Below are 12055 nucleotides of genomic sequence, written 5' to 3' on the forward strand. Positions count from 1 at the left end.
ATTATAAATCTGAGTTGGTTGTTAAATTTCTTATTTACAAGTAAATTTTCAGATTTTTCTGTGACCTATTTTTGGAAATATTTATGTTTCTATTATCCCTATTTGGGAATATAATATATTACATTCAGGTGGAATTTTCAACTAATTTCTCTGACCGCTTTCTTTAACTATGGGTTTGCTTGATGGCAGCAACCCAATTGTTGAGAAAATTTGGGGGTAACCTAGTCGCTTCTTTTTTCAAGGTGATCTGAGTTCGTTATTGCTTTAGTTCACCCTGAGGAATGTTGGTAGGAGGCACAACAGCCCTGCATTGTCCTATGGATGATTCTCTTGTTGAGTTTGTATGGTTGCAATGGGTTTTATAATATAGCAGGTTTACAATTTTGTCTTGAGTTGCATGGTTATATATTTGCAATATCATTTTTTTCTACAAGAGCAGCAAAGATGCCAAAAGAATTGAAGTCAAATTCTTGAGTTGTGTGCCATAACCATAATATAGTGTGGTTTTTGGAAGGGAATGTAGGCTCGCAGTATCATATTCTATGTAATGGAATAAAATGCAACATATTCTTTTGGAAACAGTGGTCAATTTGCAATAGACCAGACTACAAGTGCATTGTTATATCGTGTAATTCCAATCAAAATTTTAATAGTCCAGCACATTGATAAAGTTAATTGTAATAGGCTAGCTCATTTCAAGAGTTAATTGTAATTCTCTCTTTCAGTGTGCTACATATTCTATTTCATATTTGTGATATGTGATGAAAGTATTATAACATATGGAGGAACAGTCCATGAGTGGCGTGGCCAGTTGAAATGGTTTTAGTTTCAATTTTACACCATTTGATACGAATAATCAGTTTACCAATCGACCCCTAGGTTCATTCCATTTGCAGTAAAATCTTCATTACATAGAAAATGTTCACAAAATCTATGTCAATGCTCATACATCTTCTTGGACTTATGCAAATCTATTTCAATCCTCACACATTTTCCTGGACTTACGTAGGAACTATGCTGCCCTACAGCTCTTGTTAAATATGTTATCAACTTGACTTTTCTATTAAAGGCTCTCATGCTGAATTGAAAGCCAGGTAAAGAAAAAGATATTATACACTATTTTGTTGGTACCCTGTGTAGCACAACAAACTTGTTCTTACTATAAGAAAATTTTCTTTTCTTTTGTTTCATTGCAGATCTTTTGCTTGCGCGGAGGTCTCTCCCATCATTAGACACACTTGATAACATTCGAGCTTTGGATCACATACAGGAAGTGTGTCTATACACATAAGTATAAACTTCTTCTTTTCTCGCAACACATATAGAAACAATTTTAAGTGCTTGCAAGGTATATACTTATGAATAAATATTACATCCTGATTTAAATGTATGAAAACAATTTTCATTCCTTTTAAGCTTCATTCATCTCGAGGTGCAATTCACAAACTCAAGAATAGTGGCTTTTTTTCTTCAAGATACCTTTAGGGGAAGAGTATGTGAATGCCCCCTCGTGTCTAGAGTCCAATTTAGAGGAGATGGCTATTTACACTGCTAAGGTTTCTTGAATCTAATTCTGAATAACATTGCTTGCTATTGTTGAATCTAATCTAATGTATATTTTAACTAGACTTGTAGCTTATATGTTATGAAATTTTTGTTAGGCCTTGTAGTTTGTATAATTTGATTGCTGGAGAGCTTCTACAGCTAAGCAAGAAGGTCGTTGCACGAGTTATAGCCATGCACTCGGGTATGAAAATTGTTTTTTTTTAATTCTAATGTATATTTTAACTAGACTTTTAGCTTATATGTTTTTAAATTGCTTTTAGTGGCTTAATGTTGTAAGGTCTCTTGAAATAAGACCTTCGGGCAATTGGTCAAAGTTTTACAAATAATCTTAGGAATAAAGTCAAAGAAAGTATTTTTAAAATATTAAAGTATTTAGCTAGGTCTAAGAAGATTTGTGTACTTTCAACAATTTTTCTTAGTTTGTGAAAGTTTTAGACCGAAGTTTTCATAGCCCAATTTTTGCTTCCTGCAAAGAACGATCATGTTAGATAATATAAGTGAAGAACAAAACAGGGAGACAATCGCTAGATTGTGGTCTAACTTGAAAAGAAAAGGTGATGGAAAATGTTATTGTCCTTGCAATATTTGTAAGGGCTTAAACCGTAGAAGACTGCTAATCAAAACAGTTAAGAGACATTGTAGGGAGAATGGTCACATTGAAGGGGGGCATGACTATCATCCACTGGTAAGTCATTCATTATATCATTTTAACAATTTATATACATATGAAATCACTTGATGATGAGTTGATGATCATGGTTTATTTATGTTAATCAATTTTATATAGGTTGATCTTCCCAGGGAAGTACATGATATGAACCACAACAATCCAAAGAATATGGTTTTCAAAGTGGAGGAACATGGAGGTGCAAATATCCAAGGTGAAGATAATGATCCCATGGAAGTGACGATCATGCGCCAGAAAACACAATTGAAGAGGATGGTATAAATACATTGATCCATGACACATCTAGTCCAAGCGTATCTGATCATTATGATGATGATAGCCTCGATGTACCTCTACTTTAGAAGGCATACGAGCCCCTATACAAAGACTCCCAAACAACTCTTCTCTCTGTTGTATTGTTGTTGTTGAACTTGAAGGTTATGAATGGTTTATCCAACATAACAATGTCACGTATGTTAAGGTATGTCATATATGTCTTTATAGTTAACAAAGGGTGAATAAAGTACCACTAATATTGTTTATATTAACAACTTATATTTTTTGTTGTAGATTGATAGGCGATTTTTTGTTACCATCATCAAATATTCTACCTCGCTCATATCAAGAATTAACTGTTGTTATGAAAGATATTGGAATGGAGTATGAAGCAATACATGCTTGTCCCAATGATCATATTATATATTATAAAGAACATGAATTTGCAACACAATGCCCTGTATGTCATATGAGTAGATATCGAACAGATCGACTAACAAAAAAGGTGCCTCAAAAGTTTCTTCGTTACATCCCCATTATTCCAGGGATGCGACAATTATTCAGGTGTAGTAGCTTGGCTCAATTTATGGATTATCATGCACGCAATAGAAGTCGAGATGACATTATTTGAATCCCTGTGGATGGTTCGGAATTTATGCAGATAGAGGAAAAGTGGCAACACTTCAAAGAAGAACCTCGTAATATCAGGCTTTCATTGGCAGCGGACGGTGTCAATCCATTTGGAGAGATGAGATCTATTTACTCGGTGTGGCCTATTTTTGTTATCAACAATAACATTCCTCCGTGGATGTCAATAAAGAGGGAGCACATTATATTGGCAATGATTGTTCCAGGTATCTTATCATTTGATAGTTATTAATTTACATGTACTTACAAATCTTGCAGTAAAACGGTCACAATAATTATGTAATGTTATTGTTCATTCAAGTAGGTAAATATCAAGTAAAAGATATGAATGTATATATTGAGCCTCTTATCGATGAGTTGGTGGAGTTATGGAACGGTGTCACTATGTATGACGTGTCTAGACCAATAGGACAAAGACAATTTCAATTCCATGCAATACTTGCATGGACAATACATGAGGCCCCAGGGCTAACACATTTTTCTGGTATGTTTTAGTGAATTCAAGTTGCACACAATAATTCTAATTATAAAAATCAACATATTTAATAATCCAATTACATCATTATCTTGTAGGTCTTCAAACAAAGGGAAATTTTTCATGTCCATTTTGTGGTCCAAAGATGAAATCTCGTCATTCAAAAAGTTTAGGAAAGCAGGTGTTTGATGAGTGTAGACACTTCCTCCATAGGAATCATAATTATCGAAGTACAGAAAAACCTCTTTTCAATGGGAAAGAAGAGACTACATCAAAGCCATGAAGAATGACACCTCGCCTATAGAAGTTGGAATATAATAGAATTAATCATTGAGGTAATTTCGTTCCACCTAATGGTTTATGTTTGTAATTTATATGTTTCTATTGTGATTTTTGTTGACTAATTGTGTAATTGATGATCGTGAAGGTCGTCAAGGCAATACTGACAACCTTCCAAAGGGACTAAAAAGCTATCCCAGAAAATTTAGTAAGTTTCCCTACTATGAGCACTTACAAATTGTGCATTTGTTTGATACTATGCATATTGGAAAGAATATAACAGAGACATTGTGGAAAATATTGGATGGAAGGCGTGACAAAGAAAAAATTGTCAAAATTTGTAATGACATACATGAATCCAATCATGCATTGAAAAATTTCATTCACTCAAATAGCAACAAAGATCAGATTAATATAAGTTCCCTTCCATGGTTATTAACGGAGCAGCAAAGTGATGCCATAAAAGAATTCATACGAAAAATTTGATTTCCCACAGGATTTGCTTCGAACATAAACAATCTCATATCAAAAAAAAGTGAATTTGGGCCAAGGCTCAAAACGCATGATTGGCATACTTTCATCAAGGTAACTTATGTTCTTCTGTATTTACAATATATTCATAAACTACGTGTACTGTTCGTTATGTTATGTTAGAAAAAAATGAAATGATTGGTTTATAATTATTGCAGTACGTGCTTCCTCTATCTCTCCTAGAGCACTTCAACAATAACATCAAACAAGTGATATACGATCTTGGAAAATATATGAGGTAAGCAGTAATATCTGTTCAATTTGTTGTATATATTTATTATATTCGCGATTGTTTTTCTTGCTATGTAATCTATTGTATATTATTTTTTAAAGTCTCATATCTATATATTTTTTGTGACTTGAATCTCTTAATGTAGGTGGTTGTCATCTAAAGAAATCCATAAAGAAGATATAAACTATTGGAAGAGAAGAATTCCTCATTTACTATGTGAAATGCAAAAGTGTCTACCTCCAACTTTTTTCGATGCATAGGAACACTACCTCATACACCTAGTTGAGGAGATTGAATTGTGTGGACCTGTACACAGTAGGTCAATGTGGATGGTTGAGAGGCATTTGAAATCTTTGAAGGCTTTGGTTCGAAAAAGAGCACATCCTGAGGGTTATATGGTAGAGGGATATATGGTATACTAGACTATGGTGTACATTACTGAATATCTTCCTAAGTTTGCATCAAATATCCATGTAGATCGCATTTGGGATCCCGAGCCTTTTAAAAAATTAGAAGGGGAGTACTTGATTGGAAAAGGTACATTGAGGAAAGTGAGAGGTAATAAATTATAAGATGTTATTGTAATAAATTATTTCTTAATATTCAAAATAAATCGGTTGTAATTTGTCTATTTTTTTTTTGTACAGGTGCTCGAGAGTGGGATGCATACATTTGTATATTGTAAACAATCTTGATTGGATGACGGTATGGATCGAACGATGTCAACATTCTGGTCGCACATTAACAATGGAAGGTGTATCTTCATTGGTTAAAGAAGCTCATCGTAATGGAGATTCCAATGTTACACAAAGGGAAATAGATTTAGCACGTGGTTCAAGAGATTTCTAGGTACGTACAAATTTATTAATCACCCGTATGTTTATCAACTCACGATACAATAATTTTGATATGTTTCACATATTATTGCAGGTTAAACACCACAAGGCTATGTTCTATAATGGTCAAAAATTTTGCATCAAAGTGTTGGATGACACGAAGAAAACTTGTGATTCAGGAATAATTGCAGTCTTTCAAGTGACTAATATTTCATCTAGAAATGACTTACATCCTCAAGAGTCTGAAAATTGATACTATGGCATTTTGGATGAGATACTTGAGTGTGACTTTAGTTCCTTCAAATTAGTACTCTTTGTTGTCAAATGGTACAGGCTACGACTTAATCCAAATGATCCTAATAGAACTGTTATTGAACATGATAATGGATTTACAATGGTTAATACAAGGTCATTTGAGCCAGTTGGGGATGAGCCTTATGTTCTTCCAAGCCAATGTGAGCAGGTATTTTACTCAGAGGTTCCACATAAACCGAGTTGGTCATTTTTTGTTAGACATGAACTAAAAGGAATGCCAATAAAGTATAATGCGATGGAAGAAGAAGATACTGAAGAAGTAGAAGATGATGTAGATGGTGATCACGATCGACAGTTATTGGATGATGTTCCTAACACAAATTTTCATGAAGAAGAAGAAGAAGATGATGACGATGATGCTGCTACTGATGATGATGATGAAGATGATGTTGATGTTGATGATGATGTTGATGATGACGATGACGACGATGATGGTGAGGATAATGATGATGACGACGATGATGATGATGACGAGGACGATGATGATGATGACGAGGACGACGATGATGATGATGATGATGACGACGACGACGAGATGATGATGATGGAATTTAGAGGTATGCCATCAATCCTTAATCTATTTAATATTCATTTCTTGATAGAAATATATTTGTCTTATATATATGGTTACATAGTTTATTCATTATCTATTTAAAAGCTACAAGTTTCAACTAAAAATAGAATACTGCTAATCTAAATTAACTATTAATCTAAATTAATTAAATAAAACTATTTAAAACACATATTGATGTGTGAATGTATTGAGCCTTATTTTCTTTCAGGTCAAAAGCATTTGTAAGTGTTTAGTTTAGAAAAGGGAATTCATTAAATATATATAAAAGGGAGTTGTACCTAGAATATCATAGGGAAAACATAATATAAGTGCTTACCCAATTTGTTGGTTAATAATTCTGCCTCCATAGGTGATGCAGAGACCCTAGGTGGTCTTGCAATCATTCATAACAAGAGGGACTTCCATAGTGTTCTCACAACACCAACCAAGCATCTTCATAAGATCCCTCTCCTTGATCCAAGCCAACTCCATAACCTATCAGAGTGCACACCAAATCCTTATGCCACCTTAGGTTCTACATCTTTGGAATAATCCCATGAATGTCCCTCAATCCATCCAATAGATTCATCCAAGCAATCTAATCAACAAACTATCAAATGCTCACAATAACTCAATAGGCGCCAAACTTGACTTCACCTTAACTAGGTGTTTCCTCCACCTCCACACACATCAAACAACTTCAAATAGCATGTCCCCAAGGTGACTAAGCCCTCAACTCATCAGCTGATACAAAAACCCAGTTTTAGCCCTTCACTAGGCCTACTTCCCTAGTAGGCTTATAATGTGAGCCTAATTTAAGTGTTTTATTGTGTACCTTTTAATGTTTTTAAATTTTATGTGATGCTAATGATGGATGTGATTATGATTATGATGTGATTATTCTCATGATAATTCAATTACATTTGTAGGAAACTGAACCCCTTTTAGGAGCATCCCGCACAGTCTCATGGATCGACAGGTATAAGTCAATACTCCTTATAGACAGTCTTTTTAATACACTAATCAATAGTAAGATTGATGTCTTCGAAGATCTCTCCCATTTGCAGGTACCAGCGAATAGGTATTTGTCAAAAGTGTCTTCCTCGAGTGAGGGAAATATAGGAATAGAAGAGGAAAGTGAGACATGCAGTTTATCTAGAACGGGGAGATTAACTAGAGGTCAAAGGACTAGAAGGAAATTCAATAAATGCATGAAATTTTTCCTTGCTCAAGGGGGGTCATGTTCTTATGATGATGAGACGGAAGGTGACATCGAGGTGCCCTTGAGGTACCAACCTCTACAGAAACATTGGGTACCCAAGGAACTTCCTCCAATAAACACTAATTTTTGTGTTAACGAGAGGATATATCGCATAGCACCATCATCACTACATGGTTTGGGCCTATTTTCTATGGATGGCATAAAGGTGTCTTACAACAAAGTTTTTGAATTGATGGAGTATGTTGGACCATGTTACGATTACAAAAGTTGGATGCATATTGTTAAATATAAAAAAAGTATGCATAGGTATGCCCTCTCGAAAAATTATATACAACAGCAAGACAATAATCAAAGTAAAAGTGTGGCTATATACATTGATGGAAGGCCAAAAGCAACAGGGAATATTGCGGGTTTTATAAATAGTACACAACCTAGGTCAACTATAAAGCAACTCAATTGCATATTTGAGGCGCGTGAGGGAAATCATGTATTCATCTGTGTGATAAAATCAATACGTGCAGGGGAATAGCTTCTTATTGATTACAATTTGAACCACATAGATACAAACAAGGCTACTATCATGGGGGTGGTACATACTATTAAACCAACTTCTAATCAATGACTCCAACATACCATTTAGTCAATAAATTTTTTGCTAACATTTTTATACTTGATCTTTGACACAGGGGCACAATATGGAGCAACTGCCCGGAGGGGATGCTGGCGATGTTCTCGACTCATCTACACACGAGCAAGTAAAACTCATTGTAATTGTGCAAACTAGATAGAAGCAAAATGTTATTTTTTTAATGTTGTTTTCTTCATTGTTTTGGAGTAATTTTGATAATACTAATACTATTGTTGTCACAGAGGGCCAGTGGTCGGAGGGAGGGAAAGGAACCTGCAGTCCCTGATCAGCAACCCCCCCCCCCCCCCCTAAGGAGGACCCTTTTTATATTGATTTAGCAGACACCGATGACCTGATCGGTTCGACTAAAAAGTTGCTAAAGAAAATTGGCAAAGAAATTTTAGGTTTCGCAACCATAAACCCTACTACTCAGGAAATAAGAGAAAGGGGAGTTGAATTGATGCACACCTCTGAAACCTTAAAAGTAAGTATTAATGAAATTTTTAATTATAACAAGAGTTCAATAATGATTTTATGTTATGCTCTTTTATGGCATTAATTAAAATATGGATGCGTTGTCTTTACAGAGTTTTTGCGTGATTTTGAGCCTCGTTCCCATGATGAGGGTGTTGTAGGTGGTTCAGGTAGATTGCATGTTCCATTCCCCACTTCTGTTTTACACTGAATATATATAGGAATGATCATAATCATTGACAATACATGCTCAAACAATCCTTTTTTTAATGCTCTAACAATCTTGTCCATGCTAGTCCACGCATTCTATATTTATGCATGCTCTAACAATTTTATTCTTCAGCTTCACATCAATTGAATCCTATGATGACGCCGCCTCCATCCAGGACAACCACAAATCTCTTTCCAACTACTGAGTCAGCAACACGCAGCTTATAGGCATCGACTGTTGCACCATCTGCTGGTACACAAATCCCTCTTTTTCTCTCTTATGACAGCAACAAACAATTATTTTTAACAACTTTTTAACATCAATTATCATTTGTTCTTTTATACTTCGTGACAAAGACTTATGAAACTTATGAAACTTTTTGCAATAGGAGCTGCAGCATCATTTCCTAGATGTTCCTATGTTCCTAGTACGGGAACGGTGAAGGATGTCACATTGATTGTTAGCGACGATGAAGGCATTCCATTAAAAGTAGCCAAAGTTTCAAGTACTTTAAAGTTATTATTATTCTATAGTGATATAATAGTAATTTAGTTTTTGATCACTCTTCATCAACTAATGATCCCATGATTATTTTGTAGGGAATGATCTTTTTTGGAGAAAACTTGGTGATGAGTGTTTATGAATATTCAGGCCCACCATGTGTACCTGGTGGAACATCATATCCTAACTAAAACCCCAAACCACTATTTTGATTTCATATCATTGCTATAATAGTTTTCCTTTTCATCCATTTCTTGAACTATATTAAAGGTAGCTTCACTTCATTTATGAGTCTAACATGTTTTTTTTTACTTAAAAGGTGGAATAACCAACGCAAACCGTTGAAGGATAATCTTATAGAGAGCATGACCCAACTCTTTGGACCTCGTGCATTCAAGAGAAACAAGCTCCTTGAAAAAGCTGGTTTATGTTTGAAGTATATTAGGGACCAGTACAAAAAAAATTTATGGGATAACCCCAAGTACGAGCGTCCGCCCTATGTTCCTGAGGCTGAGTGGTAGGCTCTGATTTTGGATGGAAAGTATAAAGCTGACAAGAAAAATAATATTACACCAGTGGAGAGTACAGCAAGGTATGTGATACTATTGAGAATTTAATTATGTACTAATTAACCTCTATATTTATACTATCTAACATATTTCAAACTTTTCATAGATTGCCTGACACATCAAAGGCAACAAAGGCAAAACTAGAAAAGCACAGGACACACAAGCTCGGCTCTGGTGGTTTTTCGAAACTTCAAGCAAGAGTTGTAAGTATTAGTAAATGAAAAATTGTATCAAATTTTTTATATAATGTGATGGGAAATGCTAGGACTCCCTTATTTAGCTCATCAATTATAAATAGGTCAATAGAATATAATAACAGTAGTGGATTTTCATATTCAATATAAACAATTCAACAATTGAAGTCAAACTCTGCAATCTAGATTAGTGAAGATTCCTTCATTTACTAATATGACATTATTTAAAATCTCACCCTTGATGTTTCCATCTCCATAGATTTCAAACTAATCTTGGGGAGGAGCAAGCTCAGAGGGATGGGTATGATAAAAGTAAGGCCACCCAGCAATAGAATTGCAGCAGATGTAAGTGTATGGAATGTTGGATGCCTCAATTACCCTCCTAACAACTCTCTTTTCTTTGTAAAAGCTTAGCCCTGGTTCTACTGGATTGGCTCTGTCTATATCATGCCCAAATTTCGAAGGATGAAACCTCTGCATCAAAGTTTAACAATTCTTCAGTCTATTACAGTTAACAAGCATTCATGGTAATAATGTTAGGGTCCTATGTTCTGACCTTAATAGTGCCAATTTCTTGAATGGCGTCTACAATCTTAAGCTGATCTGTAAGTTGACCACCGCCCACAATTGAAATAACAATATCAATGCCTTGCATGGCCTTTACCATTGAATTATGATCACTTAAATCTCCCTACAGAACACCCATTATAATATACATGCACATTAATAAGACCCATTACAGAACATGTAGACATTAATAAAACCCATTACAACACAAATTTTTACAACTATAATACAGCTCATGATCCCAACCAAATTAGACTCATTGATAAGGAGATCACTAACCAAACACCCCTTCTTAACATAATTTCTAAATACCCAACTTCACAACAAGATAGTCAAACATGATTATTTGTGAGATGACCGCTATCTAACAATTTAGCAAACAGCTGCAATAGTAGTTACCATGAACAAACAAGAAAAGCTTAATCATATATTCTAAACCTATATGACCAATCAAAACAATCTACAGTCTGTAAAATCAATATTTTAAACAACTACACACACTTTACAACTGTGCCATACATATCTACCACAAAATCTTAGTTATGAACAGAGCTAGTGACATACATAGACAATGTTAACACCAAAATCTTTCAATTCATGGAGGCACTTTTCTTTGGCAGAATCATGGGCAGTGATGGGTCTAATGAGAGGATAGGTAGAATGGCCTGCATTTACAGCTGCAAGAGCAACAAAGCGACCAATATAACCAGTGGCTCCAATCACTAATATTTTACTTTTCTCTTCATTCAAAAAATCCTCATATGAAGAAATCTCACAAATGGAGGCCATGATTGAGACTGAATTTTCCTCCAATAGTTGAGAATAAAGGCAGTGATTGAAAAAATGAGGGAATGCAGCAGCACTTGCAGCCATTTTTATTTCCAAAGAGCTGAACTAACTCTTACCCAACTTAAGAATTTGGAGAAAATATGTTGGTACAAGCAAAGCATACAAACACGCAACATTTATATAGTAGATTGCTCCATCAAAACTGCTCGATTTTTCTCCTATTATATTGTCATGGATATAGATGATTTGTTGTTGATATTTTAACTACCCTCCATTGGTTGATGAAACAATGCAAGTAAAATTCACCATACCACGCAAAAATGCAGGGCTTAGAGTTCAAGAGATGCCTTAGAGAAGAGGATAAGAGAATTGGCTTCCAACAAGGCTATAGAGCCATGGCTGAATGGCTACAAGCTGAAATCGATGTGGAAGGTTCTAATAATGATGCATCTGAGCCACAGGTAAATAAGCTAAATGAAATTTATTTCAAATTGAATACTTTACCAATTAGTCTATTTGATG

At 34.8% G+C, this 12055-nt stretch overlaps 1 protein-coding gene across 1 annotated transcript; it reads right to left on the reverse strand.

Annotated features, from left to right (window-relative positions):
- Positions 1-10357: 10357 nt before the first annotated feature.
- LOC149566161 (leucoanthocyanidin reductase-like) lies at positions 10358-10870 on the reverse strand. Its single transcript, XM_089817354.1, has 2 exons — positions 10734-10870; positions 10358-10651 (listed from the first exon to the last, which is right to left on the reverse strand). Exons 1-2 carry the CDS (start codon positions 10842-10844, stop codon positions 10445-10447), a joined length of 318 nt encoding a protein of 105 aa, XP_089673480.1. The 5' UTR covers positions 10845-10870; the 3' UTR covers positions 10358-10444.
- Positions 10871-12055: the final 1185 nt, after the last annotated feature.

Source organism: Cupressus sempervirens, chromosome 3, assembly GCF_028749045.1.
Source record: "Cupressus sempervirens isolate cs-2001-9-10 chromosome 3, ASM2874904v1, whole genome shotgun sequence".
Taxonomy (NCBI): Eukaryota; Viridiplantae; Streptophyta; class Pinopsida; order Cupressales; family Cupressaceae; genus Cupressus; species Cupressus sempervirens.

Coding starts and splice junctions, on each gene's coding strand:
- LOC149566161 (XM_089817354.1), bottom strand. CDS start 10,844: ATGGTAAAGGCCATGCAAGGCATTGATATTGTTATTTCAATTGTGGGC. Junction 10,652..10,733: donor AAGAAATTGGCACTATTAAG/GTCAGAACATAG, acceptor ACTTTGATGCAG/AGGTTTCATCCTTCGAAATT.